Source organism: Saimiri boliviensis, chromosome X, assembly GCF_048565385.1.
Source record: "Saimiri boliviensis isolate mSaiBol1 chromosome X, mSaiBol1.pri, whole genome shotgun sequence".
NCBI classification, from domain to species: domain Eukaryota; kingdom Metazoa; phylum Chordata; class Mammalia; order Primates; family Cebidae; genus Saimiri; species Saimiri boliviensis.
The window spans coordinates 60,673,677-60,700,908 of NC_133470.1; the positions used below are offsets into that span (position 1 = coordinate 60,673,677).

General features: G+C 48.7%; 2 protein-coding genes across 4 annotated transcripts; one reads left to right on the plus strand and one right to left on the minus strand.

Moving 5' to 3' along the window:
• Positions 1 to 427: 427 nt before the first annotated feature.
• GCNA (germ cell nuclear acidic peptidase) lies at positions 428 to 9,925 on the plus strand. Of its 2 annotated transcripts, XM_074391594.1 has the most exons (5): positions 428 to 1,427; positions 2,439 to 2,514; positions 5,785 to 5,929; positions 7,456 to 7,621; positions 9,774 to 9,925. In XM_074391594.1, exons 1-5 carry the CDS (start codon positions 647 to 649, stop codon positions 9,854 to 9,856), a joined length of 1,251 nt encoding a protein of 416 aa, XP_074247695.1. In that variant the 5' UTR covers positions 428 to 646; the 3' UTR covers positions 9,857 to 9,925. The 2 variants fall into 2 exon arrangements, with proteins under 2 accessions (XP_074247695.1, XP_074247696.1); XM_074391595.1 differs by lacking the exon at positions 9,774 to 9,925 and having other exon boundaries at positions 7,456 to 9,416.
• Positions 9,926 to 13,270: 3,345 nt separating this feature from the next.
• CXCR3 (C-X-C motif chemokine receptor 3) lies at positions 13,271 to 16,089 on the minus strand. 2 transcript variants are annotated; one of them, XM_003943101.2, is made up of 2 exons: positions 15,891 to 16,089; positions 13,271 to 14,910 (listed from the first exon to the last, which is right to left on the minus strand). In XM_003943101.2, the coding sequence occupies exons 1-2, from the start codon at positions 15,900 to 15,902 to the stop codon at positions 13,819 to 13,821; spliced, it is 1,104 nt and encodes a 367-aa protein (XP_003943150.1). In that variant the 5' UTR covers positions 15,903 to 16,089; the 3' UTR covers positions 13,271 to 13,818. The 2 variants fall into 2 exon arrangements, with proteins under 2 accessions (XP_003943150.1, XP_010329230.1); XM_010330928.2 differs by lacking the exon at positions 15,891 to 16,089 and adding an exon at positions 15,784 to 15,879 and having other exon boundaries at positions 13,737 to 14,910.
• Between the last annotated feature and the right edge of the window lie 11,143 nt (positions 16,090 to 27,232).

Sequence of the window (27,232 nt, forward strand, 5' to 3'; positions counted from 1 at the left end):
TGGCTATTCTGGGTCTTTCATGGTTCCATATAAATTTTAGGATGGTTTTTTTCTAGTTATGTGAAGAATGGCAATGGTATTTTGATAGGGATTTCATTGAATCTGTAGATTTCTTTAGGAAGTATGGACATTTTTACAGTATTGATTCTTCTAATCCATGAACATGGAATCTTTCCATTTGTTGGTGTCCCCTTTAGAATAACTGATTTTTTTTTTTTTTTTTGAGATGGAGTCTCACTCTGTCACCCAGGCTGGAGTGCAGTGGCATGATCTTGGCTCACCACAACCTCTTCTTCCTGGGCTCAAGCAATTATCCTGCCTCAGGTTCCCCAGTAGCTGGGATTGCAGGCGTGTACCACCACGGCTGGCTAATCTTTTGTATTTTTAATAGAGATGGGGTTTGCCGTGTTGGCCAGGCTGGTCTAGAACTCCTCACCTCAAGTGATCTCCTGCCTCGGCCTCCTAAAGTGCTGGGATTACAGGTGTGAGCCACTGTGCCCAAGCTTAAAATAACGGATCCTTAACTGTTACTCAGAATGTTACATCCTGTCTTAATTTGTGTGAAATAATCTGCTGAAATTTAATGTGTAAAGAAGGAGGGAGTATATTTATGTATGGTTGTGTCTCTTGAATTTCAGGTAAGAATATGGAACGTTATAATGTGAAGCCTACCATCGAGGGACCCCCAATAGTTATTAGTGATGATGATGATGATGACAACAAGAACACTAGTGATTCAGAAGTTCCCAAAGACAAGAGTAATGATTCAGAAGTTCTTAAAGACAAGAGTAATGATTCAGAAGTTCCCAAAGACAAGAGTAATGATTCAGAAGTTCCCAAAGACAAGAGTAGTGATTCAGAAGTTCCCAAAGACAAGAGTAGTGATTCAGATGTTCCCGATGACGACGACAATCATGATTCGGATGATTCCGATGTTCCCGATGATGATGACAATCATGATTCCGATGTTCCCGATGACGACGACAATCATGATTCTGATGTTCCTGATGATGAGCATGATTCGGATGTTTCCGACGATGACAACGGTCATGATTCGGATGTTCCCGACGAAGATAGTAGTGATTCAGATGTTCCCAGTGACAGTAATGATTGGGAAGTTCCTGACAACAATACTGATGATTTCGAAGTTCCTGTGCCAGCAGAAGAAGATTTGTGTGATGAAGGCCAAATTGCCTCAGATGAGGAAGAGCTGGATGAGGCTGGTGAGCAGGATCTTGGTGAGAATCTTTGCGATCCACTGAGTGATCCTGAGGCTAACCTTGAGGTTTCAAAGAGAAAGCTGCCAACTGAGGAAGAGCCTGCACCTGTGGTGGAACAGTCAGGGAAAAGGAAGGCAAAAAGCGAAACTATTGTGGAGCCACTGAGGAAGAGGAAAGCAAAAACCAAAAATGTATCTGAGACACCTGGTAAGCTAGTCATTCCAAGTATGCCTGTCCCACTGAATGTCCCTTGCCTGCCAAATGTGCCTGTCTTATCTAGTCTGCCTGTCCTCCTCGTCAGCCCTGTGCCATTCCAGCAACTTCCTTGTGGCCCCAGGAGGCATTCATCCTGGTGAAACGATGGTTCTGGGAACGGGGGAGGAATGGCCACATCTTTCTCATGCTCCTGTATCTTAGTATTTGCTGTTCACCAGCCTGGAGTGCTGTCTCCTTAAACCTTATGTCCTGAGGATATCTTACTTTTCTTAGGACTCAGCCCAATTATCACTTCCTCTATATAAAGACATAAGTCAGAGTGGCTCCTCTCTCTCCTGGGTTACCAAAGTTCTGGAGCGCATCTCTACCAAAGCACTAGTCACACTGTTAGAATATGTTCCTGAGTCTGTCCCGTCTTGGCCCTGCCCCGGTAGACTGTGAGCCTCTTCATGGGAGGACTCTTCCTCATCTTTTTGTCTCTCTCAGGATTTGGCCTGGTTCTTAGCATGTGATAGAGGTTCAATAAGTTTTTTAAGTATATGAATGACTGATTATTGATACATAAGTCTCTAGCCAGAGCAGCTGGCAGGATGGGTCCTAGGCCAAGGAAGAAAAATTTGCCTTCCCTGCACACTGGGTGAAGGTGCTGCCTAGAATATGAGCCACTCATCAGAGCAAATGCATGAGCTGTGCTGTACCACCTCGTTGATTGCACATGCTTCGGTTGCCCACACTGTCTAGCTTCTAAGGGCATACTCCTGGACCCTCATAGTCCTTGGTTCCTGTGACAGAATCCTGCCCAGCTCATGCTGCTGGCAGCACTGTGAATTTATGTGGGTGAGATGGTTGAGAATGATGAAGGTGGCAGTACGCCGCTTCAGACCGTTTTGTTTAGAGATGTTGCACTGGACTTGGCTGTGAGGGCTCCTTTTGGGTTTACCTTTCTGTTAGTCTCTGGATGATACCAATTTTCAGGGTATAAGTAAACCATTCTTCTTTCAGCTGATAAAGGACATAAGAAGTGTGGGCATTCAAAGAAGAAACCCAGTGCAGCAAAAGTTGAAAATTGCAAGACTAGGTATGTACTGCTCCTGTTCAGTTGAACAATAATTGATTGCACAGTTCTCACATTGGGTAGTATATTGGGCACTTGGGTAGGGGTGCTCTGCAAGGGGATGAAGGAGTCTGGCTGGGATGGGGTTGGAGGACAAGATTTCTATCCTTGAGTGGGAGGGCCCAAGCAAGGGAGAACACCACCCATTGACTTTCTCTTTACTTCTCTCCCCACTCTCTGAGGCTGGGCATGGGCTCTCTACCAAGGTGCCTGCAGTTACCTGGGTGGAGGGGTCCTTTCTGCCCTGACAGCAGCTCTGGCTGCTGAGATTGCCCATGTCCTTCAACTCAGATCAAAGAATGATGTGTAGCCAAACAAGACACTTTTGGCTGGGCGTAGTGGCTCACGCCTGTAATCCAAGCACTTTGGAGGCCAAGACGGGCGAATCACCTGAGGGTGGGAGTTCAAGACCTGCCTGACCAACATGGTGAAACCTCGTCTTTAAATAAAAAAATTAAAAAATAAAAAGACACTTTTTTCCAGGCTGGATACAGCCTCATGGCCACCAGTTTGCTCTAAACCAAGGCAAAGGCAGTGGAAATGCTAAGAAGGTGGAAGCAACACATTGATCTGTTGGAATTGGAGGGAGAGTGGTCAAGATTGTCTTCCAGGTTTTTCTAGTGTTTTGGCTGAACCCACTTATTCTTACTACTGTGTATATTCTTATGAACTTTTAAAGCTTAAATGTTAGGATGAAATGGATTGCTTGTCATTCCTTTATTTTTATTAAGCTATATATAGTTGATACTGGAAACAACAACTGATCATTTAGACCAAAGTCATGTTAATACTTAAGGCAAAAAATTAATATATTTTCTTATTTAGATTCCAGGAATTTCTTAGTTTTTTCCTTAAAAATCTGATATAGTAAGCATAATTTTCTTTGTTTTTACTTTCATTGAAGAGTAATGTATACTCACATCTGAATTGTCTTACAAGACAAGGAATGCACTTGAAGGACTATATGTTATTTTTTAAGTAGTATTTGGGGACAATAAGTGTATCTTAAGGGAGGGGAAAACGACTGATGTGTCAGCCATAGGGGCACCAGGTCACCCTGGACCTGAGCAGAAGGGCTGTCTGTTTCTGTGCTGGCTGAGGCAGCCGGTAGCAGCTTGCCAAGTGCTCTCTTGGCTGGATCCCCTTTCAGCAAGGTTTTTGCTCCGGATTCCTAGCTACATATTTAAGCCGCTTTGCCTCCAGGGACATGTGTTTTGGGTAGCTCCCAGGTTGCTTTGCTAGAGCGTGACAAAGGAAGGGAGAAGCTGCCCCTTGGTGTCGTCAGTCTGCATTATGCAAAGGAGGCTAGCCTTTTTGGACTCTTAACTGTTGTTTAGCACTTCCTGTGTCAGTCTGGAGGCGTCCTGTTACGCTTAGCACTGTGCCTGTGGAGGCTGCTTGCTGGTCATGGTGTCTGATGTACCCAGTTGGGGGTCTTGTTGGTTTCTCTGATGTGAAAGTGATCAGCCTGCAGTAAAGAGCCACAGGCCTTGAGGCGAAAGTATGCGAAGCCAAAAGGCCAGCATCCTGTGAGCACAAACACGAGTCACGAAGTCTGCAGAGGGTTCAGGTTTGCATCTGCCACCTTAAATACGGATGTAAATTTGCTTTCAGGTCTAAGTAATTGGAGGCAGAAGTCCCCCATTTCAGGCTTGGGATGAAGACCCTTCCGTAATCTATGTCTTGTCTGGTACTTACTGCTCGGCAGCCCAACTTCCTCACAAAAGGTTTCGTTTGTGACTTAAGGGTTAATGAGTGTTCTGGCAAAATCTCAGTTTTAGGAGTTCTGTTTAGTCAGAAACCTGCTGCGTTTGCTCCCGTTCTATCTTTCTAGCTCTTTGGGCTCATCTCTGGACTTACTGGAGATGTAATTTTTATCTTACTGTTCCAGCTAAGATAAAAATGCTTCTTTTTAAATAATAGTTATTATAGTATGAGTCCTTTATGTGCTCAGCATTATTCTTTGTGCCCTTTGAATTAGGCCTTGAAAGATGGGGCAGCGATTGTGGTTTAACCAAATACCATGAGATATGGATCAGGAAATTCACTGTCTCTGTGACCTTTGGGCAAGTCTCTTGACCTCTGAGCACAGTGGAGAGCGTAAAAATAGTAATAGCTTTTTTGAAGGGCGGTTGTGAGGATTAAATATGACAATGCAAAAGGAAGTTCTTTGCAAATTTAAAGTGCTACACAGATGGTTATTCTCGGTAGAGGTGGACATGTGGTCATTGTAAGCCATGGGAAAATAGATTGTGCCAAGGCACAAATGTGGGAAATCGCAATTTGTATCCAGGGAACATTTAAGTTGCCCGCTTTGGCTAGAGTGGCAGTGGTAGCTAGGAATAAAGCTTGGGACCAGGTTGACCTTGGCCATGAATGTCAGGCCAAGCAGTCAGTGAAAAACCAGAGGGGGACGTTAATTGGAGCATGGCCTGTGAAAATGAATCTGGAGGGAGGGGTGTGTGTGTGATTGAGAAGAGAAAGAGCCTGGAGGTAAGGAACACTGGAATGTTCTCATATCCAGGCATAAAGAGTAGGATAAGAACTTGAACTAGAGTAGGAACCAGGGGGATGGAAAGGAGGGGCTGGCTGGAAGAGAAAGTGTGAAGACAGATAGTCCGTCTCTGTGCCCAATTGAACAAATAAAGAGAGAAAAGGAATTTTAAAATGCCTTTGAGGTTTTTCAGCCAATTGTAACAGAAATTTGATAATTGAACACACTTTAGCTGGAGATACATTCTTTTAGTTGGAAGTTTGCACTGGGCAATTGTAAATTCAGAACTAGGTCTCGGGAGAGAGCTCCAGAGTACAGATACAGATGTGGGGTTAAGTCTCATTGAAGTTGAAACCATGGGCTTCACGAAACCTCTGAAGGTTGCAAAGAGCGAAGAGAAAAGGCTACAGACGGATGCTTGAGAAATGCCTTCATCTAAGGATCTAGAGCAGGCGTCCCCAAACTTTTTACACAGCGGCCAGTTCACTGTCCCTCAGACCCTTGGAGGGCTGCCACATACTGTGCTCCTCTCACTGACCACCAATGAAAGAGGTGCCCCTTCCTGAAGTGCGGCGGGGGGCTGGATAAATGGCCTCAGGGGGCCGCATGCGGCTTGGGGACGCCTGATCTAGATGGAAGAGGGAGCGATAGGTTTTCAGGGTCTCTTCACAAGACACTTAACGCGTGCATTCCTTCTCTCTATTTAGCTACATAAATCTCAGTTGAATTTACCTTTGCAGGACTTGTAAGTGCAAAGTCCATAGAAGTTTCCTGTATGGCCATGGAAAGTCAAAGAAATACTCTGGAAAAAATTTAGAGCGAAATAAGGATGAACTGGTTCACAGAGTCTCCGGCCTGTTTAACAGAACCGACTGTGATAAAAAGGTAGGATCAGTGAACGAGCACTGATTGAGCACCTGCTATATACCAGTACTCTTGGCGCAGTGAGGTGTGCTAACCATGTATACTTCCCACCCTTGAGCAGAGGCAGTTGAGGCTGGGAGACGAGCCCTGGTACAGGTGAAAGCAGTAGAGAATGTGTATGAGTTATAATGTGTAGGACAGAAGGCTGTTACCACAGGAGATCAGCAGAGGGAGAAATCATTGAGAGCCTCAACAGCCAGGAGGTAAGATTGCCTGGAGGAAGTGAGACTCTGGTTCTTAAAGGATGGTAAGTGGTGAGAACAACAGGATGGGGGAGAGGGAGAGTTGAGGCTTGACAACCAGGAAGAGAGGATTCATGTGGAAGGATAATGGAAAAGAGCTGTGTGACCTTGAGCAAGTTACTTGGCCTCAGTTTCTTCATCTGTAAAATGGGGACAACATGATACTTATTACCTTGTAGGATTATTGTTACCCTTACATAAGTTAATACACATACAGTGCGTTAGAACAGGGCCTAGGATGTAGTAAGCTCTTATTTTTTGATAGTTTAGGACCAGATATTGGAGGACCTTGGTAATCAGGTTGGAGCAGGTTAAATTTACGTCAGTAGGCACCACTACATAGGGATGGGGTACATCAGGGAATGAATGAAATTAACCTGCTGAAAGAAATTAACCTGACAGTAACCTGTGGGTATGGACTGGATTGGATAAAATCTGGAGGCAGAGAGACCTATTGGTCATTAGATTTTTCAGACTTTATTGTCTCTGGTGACAAGACTTTCTGGAGGGAAGTTCTCATATATTCCTAAAGATTCCCCAGCTTTTGGTGCCTTTCTTGATGACAGTGGTGTCACATCAGATGGGTAGAGCCTGAAGTGTTCCGAGCTGCATTTTCAGTTCAGCCCCACCCACCTCAGCAGGCTTGTTCTTCTAACCCTTAGCTGCCCCAAGGACAAGAGAGTCCAAGTCCTGCGCTCACATGTTCTAGCAGTCTCCCTTGTGTCCTGATTGCCTTTTCGTCGTCTTTACCCAGACTTCAGTGTGGCTTTTATTCTCCCCGGAATATTTTGATTTGTGTGCTCTTGAATAAGTTTCTTCTCAAACTTGCTCTGAGCCAAGAACCTGGGGGAGAAAGTTTCTTTTCCTTTTTATTAGATGGTAAAAAAATTCTGGAGCTAATATTTTCTGGTCTGCTTAAAACTACTTTCTGGGCCAGGTGCTGTGGCTCACGCCTGTAATCCCACCACTTTGAGAGGCTGAGGCAGGTGGATCACCTGAGGTCAGGAGTTCAAGACCAGCCTGACCAACATGGTGAAACCCCGTCAATACAAAAAATTAGCTTGGTGTGGTTGTACATGCCTGTAATCCCAGCTACTTGTGAGGCTGAGGCAGGAGAATCGCTTGAAGGCGGAGGTTGCGGTGAGCTGAGATTGTGTCATTGCACTCCAGCCTGGGCAACAAGAGCAAAAACTGTCTGGGAAAAAAAAAAAACAAACTAAAATGCTTTCTGCTTTTCATTCTCAGCTGCAAGAGAAACGACGGATTGCCTCGAATAACAAGATGCTGAAAACTGCCGATTCATCATGCAGCAGTGGTGAGATGCCGTACCAAAACAGGCAGTGCATTGCTGAGATCCAGCTTGGCGTGAAAGTCTCAGCAATGATCCAGATTGACATGCAGCCCTCTACAGGTGGTGGTAGGATTGTGGCAGTCTGACCACTATGCTCTTTCCTTCTGACACTGTGCCTGTGAAATTACTCCTAGCTTGCAGCCTGTGTCACAGCTTGAACTGTCAAGTTTTGGGTGGGCAGGTATACTGTGTGTTGCTTAGAGGACATAATTATCGGATATCTCACCATCCCTGTGAATCCGGCCCATCCATCTTTCTACCAGGCCTGCCTTTCTCTCTGCGTTTCTCCTTTGCCAGCAGTAGCATCTTCATTGTCTCGGGAGCTGAGGTTCAAGGTTCCCTATTGTCTAGCTAGTCACCAAATCTTCCTTCACAGTAGCTCACCATTTCTTCTCCATCTGTGCCTCCATCCAAAGACAGGCCCTCATCCCTGCTCCATTTGGTCTCCCACGTGCTACTACATTGCTTTCCTGCTGAGAAACCAGGGTTTTTCAAGGCCTACAGCCTGGCTTTTGAGGCCATTGTAATCTGCTGCCATTCTCCTTGGCCGATCTTGTCTCTCAGTACTCTACTACTAGCCTATGGCCCAAACAGGCTCTCTTCACACTGGCCTTCAAAACATACCACAGGCTGGGTGTGGTGGCATACACCTGTAGTCCCAGTTACTTGAGAGGCTGAGTTGACAGGCTCGCTTGAGCCCACACTATGATCATACCTGTGAATAGCCATTTCACTCCAGCCTGGGCAATATAGAGAGACTCAGTCTCTAAAATGTTTTTAAAAATGTGCCACATAGTCGTGTTTACCACACCCAGAATGACCTTCCTGACTTTGCAAATTCAATCAATTAGTAAGAGTCCCTGAGGTCTCATTTTCTCCATAGAGCTTCTCCTAAGCAAATCTCATGGCCATAGTGATTGCTCCCCACCCTGTCCACCCACCTCTGTTCCCGAAGGGCAGAAACTAGATCTTGTCTGGCTGTTTTTCTGGCAGTGCCTCACAAAAAGTTGAGCATGTTGGAGCTGCTCCAAAAAGACCTGCTCACCGAAGGCTCTTCGCTATAAACGATATTGGGTTGATACAGGTGGAGATTTCACTTTGAGAATCCTGGGAAGGTAACACTCATGCCCACCTGCACGTGCTTCTGGAAGATAGCCTTGTGTCTGATGGGGCTGAAAGTTGAGGGATTTTTGGGTAGCAAATAAGAAGAGGATTGGGGCTGGGCACAGTGGCTCAGGCCTGTAATCCCAGCACTTTGGGAGGCCGAGGTGGGTGGATCACTTGAGGTCAGGAGTTCAGGACCAGCCTAGCGAACATGGCAAAACCCCATCTCTATTGAAAAAAAAAATACAAAAAATCAGCTGGGTGTGGTGGTGTGCACCTGTAATCCCAGCTACTCGGGAGGCTGAGGCAGGAGAGTTGCTTGAACTTGGGAGGTGGAGGTTGCAGTGAGCTGAGCTCATGCCACTATGCTGGGATGACAAAACAAGACTCTGTCTCAAACAAAAAAAAGAAGGGGACTGGTTTTAGTGCTCACAATTTCTTTCCATTCTTCTTTTTTGTTGTTGTTTTTTTTGAAACAGGGTTTCACCACTTTTTGGTCAGGCTGGTCTCGAACTCCTGACCTCAGGTGATCCACCTGCCTCAGCCTCCCAAAGTGCTGGGATTACAGGCATGAGCCACTGCGCCCAGTCTTCTATTCTTCTTTCAAGATTGAATCCAGGATACCTTGATCCATGAAATATGCCATGCTGCCTCCTGGCTGATGGTTTCCATGATTCTTATGGTGACACGTGGAAGTATTATACCAGGAAATCCAACAGGGTGCACCCGGAGCTGCCCAAGGCCACCTGTTGTCATAGCTATAAGATTACCTACAAGGTCCATTATGAATGTACTGAGTACAAAACCAGCTAAGACTCTTGTCCTCAGACTTCCCAGTTATGTTTTGCTGGGGCCTCCAAGTGGCTCTCGAGTGATTTTTTAGCTAGGCGGCTGTCTGAACTGAGGAGGAGAACCTCTCCTCCTTTCCATTTCTCTTTCTCCTTTCTTTTGTGTAATTTGAGCCGGCCTGACCCCTGCTGTAGCTTGGTGCCCCGGTCTCTGACAACCCAGAGAAAATTCTTGCTCTGGCTCAAGACCAACATCTCAGATCTGATGCTAAGGAACAATGACTGATTCTTTTGTTGTGTTTTGTTCCTTTCCTTCCCAGGATTGGCTGCTACACCAAATCATTCGATACTAGGTGCTTCATCTATGTCAAGTTCAAGGCGTCTCTGGTCATGGTGCCATTAACTTGGAAAGACGGGACCCACATTGTGCCCCATGTGCGACCATTTGCTGTGTATATACAGAAATATTATAGAAAAATTCTGCAGGAGATGGGTGGGATTAGCCACAGGGATGTGATGAAAACATTTGGTAGGAATTTCAAGGCGATAAAGCTTTTTTTTTTTTTTTTTTTTTTTTTGAATACGGGGTTTCACCATGTTCGTCAGGCTGGTCCTGAACTCCCAACCTTAGGTGATCTGCCCGCCTTGGCCTCCAAAGTGCTTGTATTACAGGCGTGAGCCACCGCGCCCGGCAGAGGGGTGGGGAGGTGGGAAGAGGTAGCATGGGGAGAGATGACAGATACAGGTGAGGGGACGGAAGGCAGCAAACCACACTGCCATGTGTGTACCTATGCAACAATCTTGCATGTTCTTCACATGTACCCAAAAACCTAAAATGCAATTAAAAAAAAAGAATTCTTAAGGTTATCTGAAGGTATATTCATGTGAGCTATATATGTTTTTGTTTTCTACAGTTGTCTGTCATCCTACCTACAGACAAGTGAGCTATATTTTTTATTGTTAAGTTTTAGAAAAGTTTGTTTTTGTCAAGTTAGGAATATTAGAATTTAGGTACTGTTAAGTAAGTAATATTAGAATTTAAGATTCATGTTATTAATGGTAATTGACCTTCACCAGCAGCTCTACTGCTAACCATTCTGTGCTCTTGACAGGGTAGATCTGAAGCCTTTGGGATCTACCTTGGGTCTTTTTTCAGCTCCATAGTTTTCACATGTAAGACAAAATGCAAAAGAAAAGTGAGTTTTCAGGAGTGGCAGGTGGAGAGAAAGGAGAATGCTGGAATGAGGACAAGTTTTAGTGGTGACACTTAAACACCAGAGCCACTGTGACATCTACATAGACAGAGGAAAGACACTTTGGCTCCATAGTTTTCACATGTAGGACAAAATGCACAAGAAAAATGAGGTTTTGAGAGTGGCAGGTTGAAAGAGGAGAATGCTTGAAAGAGGACAAATCTTAGAGGCAACACTTAAAACACCTGGGCTACTGTGACATCTATGTAGACAGGAAAGACAAACGTGTTTCATAAATGTTTCTGATGACGTTGATTGAAACTATCTGAGCCGTGTAATAAAAAAATAAAAGTTGTATGCATCTCACTTGTTAGCAAAGTCCGTTCATTGACTCCCTGCACCTAGAGCAGAACAGACCCTCTGGTCTTTTGTCCAAGACACTGGACATCTGAAGCCCTCCAGGACATGTCTAGAGGAGCGCAATGCACTCCCCGTTTCTCTGGCTTCTGTGACTGCCCACAAGAATTTAGCAGCCTCCCTACTTCTTAGAGCGATTCAGGGTGTGGACTGGGATCCACATTGTATTTGTTTTCTATGGGTGCTGCAACAAATTACAAGCATAGTGGCTTAAAACAATACACATTTACAGTTCTGGGGGTCAGATAGTCTATCACTGGTGTCACTGGACTAAAATCAGAGTGTCAGCAGGGCTGTGTACCTTCCTGAAGTCTGGGGGAGAATCTATTGCCTTGTATTTTCTTCCTTTTTTTTTTGAGACAAAGTGTTGCCCTGTCCCCCAGGCTGGAGTGTGGTGGTGCGATCTTGGCTCACTGCAACCTTCGTCTCCCGGGTTCAAGTGATTCTCCTGCCTCAGCCTCCTGAGTAACTGGTATTACAGGCACCTGCCCCCATGCCCACCTAATTTTTGTGGTTTTAGTATTGACTACTAGTCACCATGTTGGTCAGGGTGGTCTCAAACTCCTGACTTCAAGTGATCAACCCACCTCGGCTTCCCAGTGTTAGGATTACAGGCATGAGCCATCTCACCTGGCCTTTTCTTCCTTTTAGAGGCTGCTCACACTTCCTTGGTCAGCAGCTCCCTCTCACTCCCCTGCTGACTCTCTTTCTCACTTTTACTTTATATATGTATGTGTATATATATATGTGTGTGTGTGTGTGTGTGTGTGTGTGTGTATATATATATATATATATATACACACACACACATGTGTATATATTTTATGAGATGGAGTCTCTTGTCGCCCAGCGTCGAGTGCAGTGGTGTTATCTCAGTTCACTGCAACCTCCACCTCCTGGATTCAAGTGATTCTCCTGCCTCAGCCTCCCAAGTAGCTGGGATTACAGTCATGCACCACCGCACTTGGCTAATTTTTGTATTTTTAGTAGAGACAGGGTTTAGCCAGGCTGGTCTCTAAACTCCTGACCTAAGTGATCAACCTGCCTCGGCCTCCCAAAGTGCTGGGATTTCAGGTGTGAGCCACCGCTCCCAGCCCCTTTCACTTTTAAAGGATAGTTGTGATTCCTTTGGGCCCATCAAGGAGCCTCTTCAAGTCAGCTGATTGGTAACCTCATTTCCCTTTTGCCATCTAAGGTAACATAGTCACAAGCTCTGGGGATTAGTGTCTGGACGTCTTGGGGCACACTCGTTTTCAGCCGGCCACAAGCATCTTGACTATCCTGATACTTTTTCTAGGCAAGGTGCGTTCTGTCATTTCCCTTTCTTCATTTTCTAAAAGCTTGGAGTGTCTAGTGGCTACGAAGTGGGCTGGTGTGTTTATACGGTGGGACAAGCTTTCCCAGCTAACTCTTTAGATTCTTCCTCCCCATTCCTACCTGTAGCCATATCTGCAGTTTCAGCAGGGGCACAGCTGGCTTGTGAAACTGGATCCTAGCACATCAGTGACTTAAGTAAGGGGCACTGACAGTGCAGTAAACCCACCCCATCACCTGTTTTAACTGAGTAGTCCTGTCATCTGCCTTTCTGGGAAGCCCCAGTTTTTCCTCCCCTCACTTCAGTCTCATCGATAGCCCTGGAATAATGCTCTCCATCGCCCTCCTGCAGGTGGCTGTGTGCTAATGACTGTTGGCAAGTCATCCGGCCTTGCTTTTCTTCAAGCCCACAGCCATTTCCCTAGTAAGCGCTTGGTATCACTCATCTGAAAAATGAGTACGGCCTTCTAGCTGGTCTCCAATACGTCACCTGATGCCGAACTACCTTTCATTCTTACTTTCAGCCTTCCCACCTTTGCTACTACCCTCCCTTATGCCTGGAAATCCTACTTGCCCTTTAAGTCTTTAGAAGCCTTCCCAAATGGCTCCAACCGTCAGTGCCCTGAGCTCTGGGTTCACTGTGCCACTCATTTGCCCCATGGCCCAGGCTGCTGGGTTTCACTAGTTTCATGCATATCTTGCCTGCTGTCCTGAGCTGCTGGAGTGCAGAGCTCTCATGTTCATGACTAATGGCCCCTTCCCCAATTATGCCAGACAGCTATCTAACTGCTCCCTCTGCACCCATGTACTTGGGTGTTTCCTTGTGAGTAGAACAGGAGTGCCCACGAGGGCAGAGACAAGGGTGCAGACAGACATTGATGAAGGCAGGATGGGCTGGCACAGACCCAGGGCCAGGCAAGAAGAAGCAGGAAATGCTCCTGGAGCCCAGGTGGGGGCTGTAATGATGCACGAACACGCCCTGGTCCTGACGATCTTGTTTATTAAAAAGTTTTAAGCAGGATTTTAGATGTAAATATAAAAGAGCAAATCTAGAGGTCTTGGGGACCATGGCCACAGTCACTGCTGAGCTGGAGGCCTGGGCTGTGGCTTCATGGGGCAGCGCCCTCCATGTCGCGCCTTGTACTCCCTACACTTGGGGAAGGTGAAGTTTTAGTTTCTAAATGAGAAGGGCAGTGAGACTCCAGGCAGCCACGTTGGGCGGCAGGGTGGGGCTTGGCAGCTAACGAGCAGCAATGGTGCAGTCCTCAGAGCTGGGAGGGTGGCTTTCCGGGAGACCTGGTGGTGCTGGGGCTGCCAGTGAATCCCGGGAGTGAGGATATGGGGAGAGCCAGCACCTGCCGGCCCAGCAGAGAGGGAGGAAGGAGTCTGGAATTCGGGGAAGTCAGACTGTGTGGGTGAAAGGGGAGCCAGGATTCCGGCCTCACAAGCCCGAGTAGGAGGCCTCTGAGGTCTCAGACCAGGATGAATCCCGGCGGGAAGACGATGGCTGCCTCTGGAGCCCTCTCTGGTTGGGGCAGCCCAGGCGCAAGAGCAGCATCCACATTCGCTCCCGGAACTTGACCCCTACAAAGGCATAGAGCAGTGGGTTGAGGCAGCAGTGCATGTAGCCCAGGCCTGAAGTGACTGATTTGGCCACGTCTACCCGGCTTTCTCGGCCACAGTTGCGGGCCAAGGTGCCTAGGTCCATGAGGATGTCCACCAGCACCACCAGGTGATAGGGGGTCCAGCAGAGGGCAAAGGCCACCACGACCACCACCACCAGCCGCATGGCCCGCAGGCGACGCTGGCCCCTGGAGACCAGCAGCACGGCAAGGATGCGGGCGTAGCAGTAGGCCATGACCAGCAGGGGCAGCAGGAAACCAGCCACCAGCTGCAGCACCCGCAGAGCCGTGCGGCCCACCTGTGGGAAGGTGTACTGGCACTGGGTGGCTTTGAGGCGCTCGTCGTGGTGGGCTGACAGGAAGATGAAGTCTGGGAGGGCGAAGAGCAGGCAGAGCCCCCAGACTGCCAGGCAGGTGAAGGTCACGCGGGCCGGGGGCCCCCTGCGGTAGAGCTGGGTGGCGTGCACTATGTTCAGGTAGCGGTCAAAGCTGATGCAGGCTAGCAGGAGGGCCCCTGCATAGAAGTTGATGTTGAAGAGGGCACCTGCCACTTTGCAGAGGCCAGAGCCAAAGACCCACTGGATGGCAGCATCCACTGCCCAGAGCGGGAGCGTCAGCACCAGCAGCATGTCCGCCACGGCCAGGTGGAGCAGGAAGGTGTCGGTGCTGCTCAGGGCTGTCCGCTGGCTCAGCAGCACGGCTGCCACCGCGCCGTTGCCCAGGAGCCCCAGCAGAAAGAGCAGGCTGTAGAGGGCCGGCAGGAAGGCCCGGTCGAAGTTCAGGCTGAAGTCCTGCGGGCAGGGTGGGGAGGTGCAGCACAAGTCACTCTCGTTTTCTCCATAGTCATAGGAAGAGCTGAAGTTCAGGAGGGCGGCAACCTCAGCCTCACTTAGCACTTGGCGGTCACTCACCTGGGAGGAAGGGAACAGGGAGGAAGGGGCTGTGTAAAGACCTGGCAGGAACTCCTTTGTAATTGAGTCTGACTTCCTCTGTGATTTACTCTGAGCAGCTCCTCCCGAAGGCAGGCCCTGTAACTGTCCCCCGCCCGTCTTCCAGGGCCAGACCTCCTCAACTCCGTCCACTCAGCCTGGGCTCTGGGATGGTGACTCCCCTTCTCAAAGGCTGCTTCTCTCACTCTTCTGCGTGATCCCATCAGCCCAGGGACCCCTGGGCAGGAGGAAGAATGTCCCTAAGGTGCCCAGAGCCTTCTCTGCCTGCTGTCCTCGCTCTCCCTGCTCTCCCTTCACGGCTTGCCTTGCGTCCGCAGTGCCCCACCCTGCCACCTAGTTCAACCACCTTCCTCCCCAGTGCCTCTCCACAGTCCCCTTTTCCAGTTATTCACCCTCCTCTTCCCTCTTCGGTTTTTCTCTGGGGACCCCAACTTCCTGCCCCCCGCGTGGCCTCTCTATAAGTCACCACGCCCCCCAAATGCATGCAGTTGGCACCATCCTTCCCCTTCCCTACGTTGAGGATTGCACAGCCATTTAGTTGCCCATGAGGGGATCCCCTACTGAGCTCGAGAAGAATCTTCTTTACCCCCTCACCCCCAGCACTACAGACCTGCAGCCCTCCCCAGTGCCAATTCAATCCAGCATGCAAGAGTCAAAGTTCCAAATTGGCTGAACGGAGCCTTAGAGTCTACCAGCCCCCCACTCCCATTTTGCAGTGAGACACCAGAGCCAGAGAGGAGAGGAGAGACACCCAGGGTCAGTGGCCAAGCTGGGTTCCCAATTCCCCATCTAGTGCTGTTTCTACCACAACCCATGCAGCCTCCAGCTACTCACCCAACCCTGTGGTGACCCTGGGCTGTGGGACAGCCCCGGCATTCCCCCAGTGCCCAGGGTTCTCCACTTCGAGCTCTGTCCCGGCCTGGCTGGGCAGCAGCACTTACCTCAAAGACCATGGCTGGGATGGTGCTCTGGCTGCTGGGTCATGTGCTACGTGCCCCTCTGCTGTGGTTGGAAACCTGCAGTCACAGAGGAAGTGGGAGTTTCAGGCAGTTCTTAGTAGCAGCCTCTTCCAGAGAGTCACCTATACCAGACCTCCCTAAACCTTAGGCTGCAGAGTTTCTATGCCAGCTGTTTCTGTGGCTGGGTGAAGCCTCTCTGGAAGAGCTGGCCACAAGCTTGGGACCAGAAAAGCTGGGCAGAGGATGACCGATTGGGGGCAGATCCTTTGAGGAGAGAGGTCTGAAGAAGCAGCAATGCAGCTGGGAAGTGAAGGGCAGCTCTGCTGCCTGCCGTGGGAGGGTCAGTGCTCCATAGATTGGAACTCATTTGTCCTGTCCTGACCTTGAGTTGATCTTTGCATGATTGCAAAGGTTGGGTAGAGAAATAAGTCTGTAAAGGAGATTCACCTTCTTAAAAATTTCAGCCAGGAGCAGTGGCTCATTCCTGTAATCCCAGCTGCTGGGAGGCTGAGGCAGGAGGATCACTTTAGGCCAAGAGTTTGAGACCAACCTGGGCAACATAGTGAGGCTCCATCTCTACCAAAAATTTAAAAAGCCAGCCAGGCATGGGGGCATGTGCCTGTAAGTCCTAGCTACTTGGGAGTCTGAGGCAGGAGGATTGCTTGAGCTTGAACTCCTGGGAGTTCAAGGCTGCCTTGAGCTACAGTTGTACCACTGTACTCCAGCCTGGTGATAGAGTGAGACCCTGTCTCTTTCTTTTTTGTTTTGTTTTTGTTTTTGTTTTTTGAGAGGGAGTTTCACTCTCGTTGCCCAGGCTGGAGTGCAGTGGTGCTATCTCGAGTTGTTGCAATCTCTGCCTCCGGAGTTCAAGCAATTCTCCTGCCTCAGTCTCCTGAGTAGCTGGGATTACAGGCATGTGCCACCACGCCCAGCTAATTTTGTATTTTTAGTACAAATGGGGTTTCTCCATGTTGGTCAGGCTGGTCTCGAACTCCCAACCTCAGGTAATCTGCCCGCCTTTGCCTCCCAAAGTGGTGGGATTACAGGCATGAGCCACTGCCCCTGGCTGAGGCCCTGTCTCTAAAAAAACAATCAAATATTTTTTAAAAAGTCATCACACTAAATTTAGCTCTTTACCATCGCCCCTCCCTGCTAATTAACTGGGAAAAGGAAAGGGAACTACCAGTAATGAACTTGCTATGTGCTAGACATTGCTTTAGGTGCTTTCTCTGACACTGCCTTATTCCAACCACACAACTCACTTGTGAAGTGCGGGGTTATCTACATGGATGATTCAGAAAGGGGACAGGCCTTCACCAGACACAGCAAGTAAAGGTGGGCGTGAGGACTGATCCCATGGCTGTCTGATTCTCCTTTTCCTACTCATGACACTGTCTTCAGTTTCTTTTAAGTGAATAAGCTATGGTATATTCGTGTACTTAAAAACAAATGAACTAAAACTATACATTTTAACATGGATGCATCTAGAAAAGCTAACGATCACATTGCAGAAGAAGCAAGTTACAGAATGCCATCTGTAGTTTGAGGCCACTTACGTAAACTCTAAAAACCACCACAAAATCAATACCACGTTGTTTTGGATAACACTGTTTGTTCTCAAAGTTTAAAACAGGGATGGGGGAGATACCACAAATTCATAAAAGCAGTTGCTTCTCGGACAAGAAGGCAGATGAGGTTGGGGAGGAGGCCATAGAAACCTCTTGATTTTTTAAAAAATTGTACTTTAGGTTCTGGGGTACATGTGCAGATCATGCAGGATTGTTGCATAGATACATATATGGCAATGTGGTTTGCTGCCTCCATCCCCCTGTCACTTATATCTGGCATTTCTCCCCATGTTATCCCTCCTCAACCTCCCCACCCCCCGCTGTCCCTCTCTTGGCCCCTCCCAACAGAGCCCAGTGTGTGATGCTCCCCTCCCTGTGCCCATGTGTTCCCATTGTTCAACACCCACCTGTGAGGGAGAACATTTGGTATTTGGTTTTCTGTTCTTGTGTCAGTTTGCTGAGAATGATGGTTTCTAGATTCGTTCATTTCCCTGCAAAGAACATGAACTCATCCTTTTTTATGGCTGTGTAGTATTCCATGGCATATATGTGCCACATTTTCTTTGTCCAGTCGATCATTGCTGGGCATTTGCGTTGGTTCCGGGTGTTTGCTGTGGTGAACAGTGCTGCAAGGAACATTCGTGTTCATGTGTCTTTATAATAGAATGATTTATAATCCTTTGGGTATATACCCAGTAATGGGATTGCTGGGTCAAATGGTATTTCTATTTCTAGATCCTTGAGGAGTCGCCACACTGTCCTCCACAATGGTTGAACTAATTTACACTCCCACCAACAGTGTAAAAGTGTTCCTATTTCTCCACATCATCTCCAGTGTCTGTTGTCTCCAGATTTTTTAATGTTGGCCATTCTAACTGGCATGAGATGGTATCTCAATGTGGTTTTGATTTGCATTTCTCTGATGACCAGTGATGATGAGCATTTTTTTTTCATATGTTTGTTGGCCTTTTAAGGAACCTCTTGATTTTAAGGAAAAGCTGTAAGGTGGCCTTGGTATAACGCGTCAGTCACTGTATGGTGGAGAGTGGCGAACAGTTCCTCTCCTGCCTGCCCTTAGCTCTGCCCTTTGCCCTCTTCTCCCCTCCCTGTCACCCTCTTGTTATCACCGGGCAAGGCTGCCCCTAACTTGCTTTTCCCAAACAGTTTCCTCTTTCTCTCTCTCCCCTCTAATTGGAAAGCAGGGGTTGGCTGTGGGGAGAGAGAGGATACAGAGAGAGACAGAGGCAAGTGCTAGCCCATGGTCTTGGGACCAGTTTTCAGCCAGACTGCTCCACCAAAGCCTCCAGGCTAGGGCCTGGAATTCAGTTTACACCTACTCACATGATGCATACTTGCAAGGCGTCAAGGCCCTTCCCCTCCTGTGGACAGATGTGACTCTCCTTGCTCTAAAACAGCTTATCACCTGTAGGGTTCAGGCCAGACGGAACAGAGGGCCTGGCAGAGGTCAGGAGCAGTGCCAGTGAAGGGAACAGGAAGGGTTCCAGAAGCCAGGCCAGTTAGGATGAGCAGGACTTGGTGAGCAGCTACCTATGGGGGTGGAAAAGGGACGGGAGCTGGGACCACAGTTTCACATTGCTGGCCTGTGAAGAGGTTTGAGTTCCCTGCTCTTCTGCAAATGAGAAAATCGACCATAGAAAGCCACATCTGTAAAGGCCTGTCTTGTATTCAGCAATCATGTTATTCATCCCCTTTTGTTGGTATTAAAAACGCCTTTTCTTTATGAAATGATGGGGAAAATAGATGATAGTTTTGGAAATATCGGGTGATGGCAGTTGACAACCCAATGTGGGTCCCGTAAATCAGCAGTCCCCAACCTTTTTGGCACCAGGAACCGGTTTCATGGAAGACAATTTTTCCACTGACTGGAGTGGGGATGGTTTCAGGATGAAACTGTTCCACCTCAGATCATCAGGCATTAGTTACTAGTCTGCGGCTGGGGTGTTGGGGAGCCCTGCTCTAAATAGATGTTGAAATGTTACTGGTCCATGTGAAAGGTAAGAGTCCAGGACGGGTGCAGTGGCTCATGCCTGTAATCCCAGCACTTTGGGAGGCCGAGGCGGGCAGATCACCCGAGGTCAGGAGTTTGAGACCAGCCTGGTCAACATGGTGAAAACCTGTCTCTACTAAAAATACAAAAATTAGCCAGTTGTGATGTAGTCCCAGCTACGCAGAAGGCTGAGGGAGGAGAATCACTTGAACTCAGGAAGTGAAGGTTGTAGTGAGCCGAGATTGTGCTACTGCACTCCAGCCTGGGCGACAGAGTGAGACTCCATCTCCAAAAAAAAAAAAAAAGATAATCCTGGTGTCCTTCCTGATGTCCTTCCAGTTTGTCCCATGTCCTTCCCAGGTTGCTGGGAAGGACACATGAGAGAAAGGCAGAGCAAGTGCTTTGGAAAGGGGCAGAGAGCTTTCCTTTCTGAACTTGGACACTCTGATATCAGGGCCGTGTCCTGATAGCCCAAGCTGGGCTGTGGGGCTCAGTTGTTCTTGGTGACGCCATGAGGTTGTGAGAAGAATGCTAACCTTGTCTGAGTTCCAGCTCGGACTCCACCCTGTTCGAGCTGTGTGACGTTGGACTAAATACATAGCTGAGTTGAGCCAGTTTCCTCAGTGGCGTTGTTACAAGATGAACTGGAATAACCAAGGCTGTAGGCTTCCAGCACAGGGTCCAGAGCTTAGTAGGAGTGTAATTGAGAATGTTGCGAGAGATGTTGGCTATAAACTTGGAGCAACCAGGAACCTTTTGTATCAAGGGAGCCAGTGATAGAGGGTGGCACTTGTGGGGCATACAGGTGTGGACTTGGCTAGAGGGCTGGTTTTCCAGAGAGGCCACCCTCTGCCTTAGCTGGGGGTGGAGGAGGATGGTGGGTTTGCCAATCCTAGCCAGATCCTCTGGCTGCCCAGCTGTGTAATCCCAGGCAAATAATTCCATCTCTATACCTTGGTTTCCTCATCTGTAAAATGGGTCTAAGGATAGGATACATTTGATGGGATTGCTCTGGGACTGCAAACGATATGTGTAGAAAGTGTCTGGGGCAGGGTAGGTGCCCCTTGCTCAGCAGTGTCTTTCCACTCTAGGAACTTTCCAAACCAACCCCTCCCGACCTCCCAAACGTAAGTCGTGCACAGCTAAGATGCCTTGGAAGGTTCCTGGTCACGGGCCCGAGCCAAACCCTTGACCAGCTGTCTAATTTGGTTCTTTCTGGTCCTAAACAGCTCCTAGACCAGGACAGAACCAGGCCCAGCTTTGGGGAGAGCCGCCTGGCCAAGGGCCTGCAATCAGAGTTCTGGCTGGTGAGCCTCCTGCCTCCGCCCTCCAGAGCAGCTGGTGGGGAAGCCTGTGGAGGAAGTTAGTCAGAGTGAAGCTGCTCCGGGCCCCACCTGTGGTCAAGGTGTGAAATGTGCACCTGGCTCTTCTTTGCCACCCCTCCCCCTGTTTTTTTTTCTTTTTTTCACACCTCTGGGCTGTGGTTTGAGGAGATGGGAGGCTCAAAGGCTGAGGCCTGGGCCCAGCGCCTAACAGGAAGGGGGGCCCCTACTGCTGTCTGCCCGGCCAGCCAGCCCGGGAAAAGGGCCGTTTCCTCTTCCTCCCCCCCAGAGGCGCCTGCCTCACAACCTCAATCGCAGCTCCTCTGAATGCCCTTGGAGCCCTGTTCCAAAAGCTCCTGGACTCGGCCGCCAGCCCCAGGCTGTTAGGAGAGCAGGCTCAGTCTGGCCTGAGGTTGCCATGTGGCCCAGGTTGGGGTTGAGAATTTCTTACTTGAAATTAAGGAGAGTCCGAGCCCTGAGCAGGGGCGTATACCTGCCCCAGACAGTGCTGGGATCCCGGGCTTCCTTCTCCTGACCCTGAATTTCCCTTGAAAAAGATGAAGTCACAGGGAGACCTGGGGTCCGGGGCCTGCCTCTTCCTCTGCCCACGGCCTGCAACTCTGAGCCCTCTTGCGAGGCAAGTCCATTTTAAGTGCTGGGGGCTGTGGGCTGGGGCCTTGGGAGCGCAGGAGGTGGGACAGATAGTCCCAGCCCATGAGGGTGAGTTCCCAGACCTGTGGGGACACTTGCTTTTTTGGGAACGCAGAAGGCCTAACAGGGGAGATGAAGTTTGAGCTGGGTCTTGGAGGATGTTGCCACTGTTTGTCATGTGGCAAAGGGAGACAAAGCCGTTCAGGCTGGGGGAACACCAGGTGCCAAGACAAGGAAGTAAGGAAGAGCTCGTCACACCAGGGGCGGTCAGACTGGTTAGAACAAAACGTTCTTATGAGGGCAGGAGGGTAGAGGGGACTGGAAAGCAGTTCAGGACCCAAGCCCCACCACCAAGCACAATGACCTTCCTGTCATCCTGTCCCCGGCAGTCCCCTGGGAATTGTTAAATACAGCGACTTCCATTCTGCAAGGCTTTACTTCCGTACACATGATCTCCTTTAAACTGTTGAGCCACCCAGTGAGGGAGAGGCTACTTTGCCCATTTTGCAGAATGGAGGTTCAGAGAGGTGAAGTGACTTGTCCAAACCTAGTCAGCCAGAAAGGCTGTGTTACACTGCCAGCCCTCCAAACATTCTGCTGCTCAAAGACTTCACGAGCCACACCTGCTCACCACGAGGCCCTGATCAGGCATCTTGTGCCGTGGTGAGGGTGGACACCTGCTTGGCTGGGCTGGAGCCACAGCGGGGAGAGTTGATGAAGTTTGCTTCTTGCGTTCCCTTGGGTTTCCTCACAGGGTGAGGTCAAACAGTGTCATAAGAACTGAGGACATTTATTTATTTTGGGGCTTTTTTTGCTTCTTTTTTTTTTTTTTTGGCTTGTTTTTGTTTTTCATTATTTTGAGACAAGGTCACACTCCGTTGCCCAGGCGGGAGTGCGATCATTCTTCACGGAAGCTTCGATTTCCTTGGCTCAAGCGATCCTCCCACCTCAGCCTCCTGAGTAGCTGGGACTATAGGCATGTGCCACCATGCCCAACTTATTAAAATAAAAACTTTTTGTAGAGACAGCAGTCTCACTGTGTTGCCCAGGTTGGTCCAACTCCTGCACTCAAGTCATCCACCTGCTTCAGCCTCCCAAAGTGTTGGGATTATAGGCATGAGCCACCTCGCCTGGTGGACATTTATTGATTACCTGTGTGCTAGGCACTGTTCTTAGGGTTTTATTGGGATGAATTCAATTAATATCCACAACTATAAAGTAACTACGTGGCCGTTACTATCATCATTATCCTCATTTTACAGATGACAGAAACAGAGTTCAAGGAACTTGCTCAAAGTCACACAGCTAGTTAGTGGCACAGGCTCCTCACTCTCCCCCATTACACTCTACAGGGACACTGTGTAAGGTGAGAGGGGCTGGGAGTGAGAGTGGTGTTCAGAGAGGACTACTTTGGACTTGTCTGTATTGTTTTATTCAGAGACTGCATTCATGTAGTAGCTGTGTGATTAAACAGTCATCAAAAAGGAGAATAAGCTGGACACGGTGTTTCACACCTGTAATTCCAACACTTTTGGATGCCAATGCAGGCAGATGGCTTAAGCCTAGTAGTTTGAGACCAGCCTGGGCAACATGGTGAAACTCCGCCTCTACAAAAAAATACAAAGATTAGCTGGGTGTGGTGGTGCACACCTGTGGTCCCAGCTACTTGGGAGGCTGAGGTAGGGGATCACCTGAGCCCGGGAAGTTGAGGCTGCAGTGAGCCAAAATTGTACAACTGCACTCCAGCCTGGGTGACAGAGTGAGACTTTGTCTCAAAAGACAAAAAAAAAAAAAAAAAAAAAAGGCCAGGCGAGGTGGCTTACGCCTGTAATCCCAGCACTTTGGGAGGCCAATGTGGGTGGATCATGAGGTCAGGAGTTTGACACCAGCCTGAGCAACACTGTGAAACCCTGTCTCTACTAAAAATATAAAAATTAGTTGGGTGTGGTGGCAGGAGCCTGTAACCTCAGCTACTCACGAGGCTGAGGCAGGAGAATCGCTTGAACCCAGGAGGTGGAGGTTGCAGTGAGCTGAGATCATGCCACTACACTCCAGCCTAGCGACAGAGCAACACTCCATCTCAAAAAACAAACAAACAAACAAAAAAACAAAAAAAAAACAATAAAATTAAGCTAAAAGATTGGGACAATTGTTAAAATTTGAATATGTCCTGGAACTTAGACAAAAAGCTTGTATTCCTGCTATTTTGCTAATTTGGGTAATGTAAGAGAATGTCCTGGTTTGTAGGAAATACACATCGAGGTATTTAGGAGTAAAGGCTCATGATGTCTGCAATTTACTTTTGTGTGACTTGGAAACCAAACATGCTGAGCAAGAGAGAATGCACAAAGGATAAAGCAAATGGGGTGACATGCTCATAACTGATGATTTGGAGGAAGGGCATAAAGGATTATATTAAAACTATTGCGAAAACCTCATGTAATTGCAAAAACCAATTACTTTTGCACCAATGTAATAAGCTTGATGTTATATCAAAATAAAAGTTACCAAAAAGAATCTCCGGCAGGTTGAGTTTGCTATCGGATGCTATTCCCTGAATCAGCTTAGAGGCCATGTGAGAAGATGGGGTCAAGGCTGCCTGGAAACACATCCTTTCTGTCAGTGGCCTCTGGCCTCATCCTAGTCCCTTGCTCAGTTGGTCCCCACCTTTCCTGCCTGTGGCCTTACTTCGTGCCTCTAGAGTCTTGGGCTCCTTCCCTTTTCCCACTGTCTCGCTACCTCCAATCTCTCAGCCAAGTTCCTCCCAACTTCCCCTGCAGCCTTTTGAACCAGGGAGGGAAGGCTGCCTGCCCTCCAGCTGCAAGGCATCAGCAGCCGGAGGGCTGCTTCTTCAAGCCACTCAGGGCCCCTCAAGGAATACAGGCCACGCCAGAGGCTCCCAGGGTGACCCCATCCTTGGCTCAGACTGTCTGAATAGAAGGGATTTGAGGTTGTGTTATTCAGAGGGTGTCACCAGCTGAAAGCCTGAAGTTCTTTCCCCTAAACTGAAGAGGGCCTGCGCAGCTGGGTGAGGCCCCTTCCTGAGGAGCAGGCAGTCTGGACTGGGCATAGCCTGGGGTTCTTGGCTGCTGCTGGGCTTCCAGGAAGAGAGAAAGGCGCACCCTGGAAACCATGGTGCCCACTGCAAAGACACTTCACTGAGCAAAGCTGCCAAGTAACTTCCCTCCCTGGGTCCGTAACTTCTGAGACACCCAGTAATGCTTGAAGCTGCCCTCCCAGGACCTGCACGAGGCCTCTTAATGGTGGTCCCAACTCTGGGCTGGACTTTACCTGCTTGGACTCTCAGGCCTTCTGGAAAATTCCTCAACCAGTCAAAGTTCGTTTTCTACAATCCCAACAGGGTGTGGTGTTGGCCTTGGGGACTTGGTCTGCATGCGCCTGCCAAGGTGCCATGGCCCAGGCGCTGCCTCCTCTTAGAGTGGAGCCCATACTTCTCCAACTAGGCAGCCAGCCATCCGAACAGGTACAGGCATCAATGGCAGTCTGGCCAGAGCCTGGCTGGCCCCATGCAAGGCAGGGCAGCAGAGTGGGTAAGCACATGGACCCTGGTGCAGGCTGTCTGGATTGGGTTCCTGGTCCTGGCTCTGCCATTGACTAGCTACGTGACCTCAGACAGGTTATTTCACCTTTCTGTCTTCTGGATTAAGAGTCAATCTAGGGGTAGCTGTGGCGGCTCACGCCTGGGTGCTCCCAGCACTTTGGAGGCTGAGGTGGGTGGATCATTTGACGTCAAGAGTTTGAGACAAGCTTGACCAACATGGTGAAACCCCATCACTACTAAAAATACAAAAAATTGGCCAAGTGTGGTGGTGGGCACCTGTAATCCCAGCTACTGGGGAGGCTGAGGCAGGAGAATCATTTGAACCCGGGAGGCAGAGGTTGCAGTGAGCCGAGATTGCACCACTGCACTCCAGCCTGGGTGACAGAGCCAGACTGTCTCAAAAAAAAAAAAGAATAAAAAAGAAGCTTGAGGAGACACCAAATTAAAAACATGCTCTTGCTTGTGGCACCCACGAATTCCTCCTTACTCACAAAATCCCGGACTAACTGCTGACTAAGCCAAAATATCTGAAGATGAGCAGACGGATGGCCACAACAATAACATTGATCAGGAACGTTCCCCAGGTGCCAGGTGCTGCTTAAAGCCCTTTTACCCATACGTATTCTCAGGAAAACTCTATGAGATAGATTCTATTTTTATTTCTCTTTTAAAGATGATAAAACAGACTCAAAGAGGCTGTTACTTGCCCAAGATCAAATGGCTAGTAAGTGACAAAGCCTGGCTTTCAAACCAAGCCACCTGGCTTCAAAGTCCATACTCCTAACCAGCCTGCTTTACTGTCTCTGGGAATGTGTTTTATCTTGTGAATACCTTTCCTGCCCCCAACTGGATTTGAAAAGACCATAATGTGAATTTAGGGGCTGAGGACACCCAGAGCTGGACCTGGTGTTGGGCTCTGGAGCAGAGCACAGAGACTGCAGGGGCTGGGGTGAGAACCCCGGCAGGACAGCTTCCTAGAGCCAGGGAGTGTGGGAGTGCCTCAGGCACTCTGCAGTTAGGGACCGAGGACAGAAGGTCTAGGGGTCAGGAACTGGAGGTGGTTATCAAGAAAACTAACCGCAATAAAACTCCGAGTCTGTCTACTTCTAAAAAAAAAAAAAAAAAAAAGCAAATGATATTTTTAAAAAGTCAAGGCCAGGCGCAATGGCTCACACCTGTAATCCCAGCACTTTGGGAGGCCGAGGCAGGCGGATCACCTGAGGTTGGGAGTTCAAGACCAGCTTGACCAGCATGAAGAAACCCCCATCTCTACTAAAAAATACAAAATTAGCTGGGCGTGGTGGGGCATGCCTGTAATCCCAGCTACGTGGGAGATTGAGGCAGGAGAATTGCTTGAACCTGGGAGGCACCAGCCTGGCCAACATGGTGAAACCCCATCTCTACTAAAAATAGAAAAATTAGCCAGGTGTGGTGACACATGCTACTCGGGAGGCTGAGGCAGGAGAATTGGTTGAACCAGGGAGTCAGAAGTTGCAGTGAACTGAGATAACGCCACTGCACTCCAGCCTGGGCGACAAGAGCAAGACTCCGTCTCCAAACACACACACACACACACACACACACACACACACACACAAAAAAAAAAAAAGAACCCGGAGGTAGAGGTTTTGGTGAGCAGAGATCGCGCCACTGCACTCCAGCCTGGGCAACAAGAGTAAAACTCCATCTCAAAAATGAATAAATAAATAAATAGATACATACATACATAAGTAGTCAACATTTTTTTCAAGGATGGCTTAGGACAAACCCTCTGTGAGATTCAGATGAATTTTTAGCATATTTGCTATTGAGTAGTGGTCTTTCACATAACTAATTACCTGGAGTATTTAGCCATTAGTATAGCTTATAAAATAGCTGGAGAAGAGCTTTTGTGTGAAGAAGCACAGGGTAATGGGATGGTGGCAGAGCGTCACTGTGGTGCGGGCAGGAAAGGCAAGTCTGGAAAAGGGGAGACGGTTTGGGGGCAGGTAGGTACAGGGAGACCCGTTAGAGGGCAGGAGGTTGTTAGTGGAAGTGGAGGTAACTGGGTGGCCGGGAACAGGGAGAGGAGGCAAAGAACAACGAAGTCCACAGGATTGACTGGACACCCCAGGCTGGTCTGCCTTTAGTGGGGCTCCATCCATCTTCGCTGTGAGGATGGCACTCACCGTGGTTTGCCTTCTGGCCTCATGCCAGATCGGAGAAGCCCTGCA

Coding starts and splice junctions, on each gene's coding strand:
- GCNA (XM_074391594.1), top strand. CDS start 647: ATGGAACGTTATAATGTGAAGCCTACCATCGAGGGACCCCCAATAGTT. Junction 2,515..5,784: donor GTTGAAAATTGCAAGACTAG/GTATGTACTGCT, acceptor TTACCTTTGCAG/GACTTGTAAGTGCAAAGTCC. Junction 5,930..7,455: donor GAACCGACTGTGATAAAAAG/GTAGGATCAGTG, acceptor TTTCATTCTCAG/CTGCAAGAGAAACGACGGAT.
- CXCR3 (XM_010330928.2), bottom strand. CDS start 15,825: ATGCCGGGGCTGTCCCACAGCCCAGGGTCACCACAGGGTTGG. Junction 14,911..15,783: donor CAGGGTCACCACAGGGTTGG/GTGAGTAGCTGG, acceptor CCTTCCTCCCAG/GTGAGTGACCGCCAAGTGCT.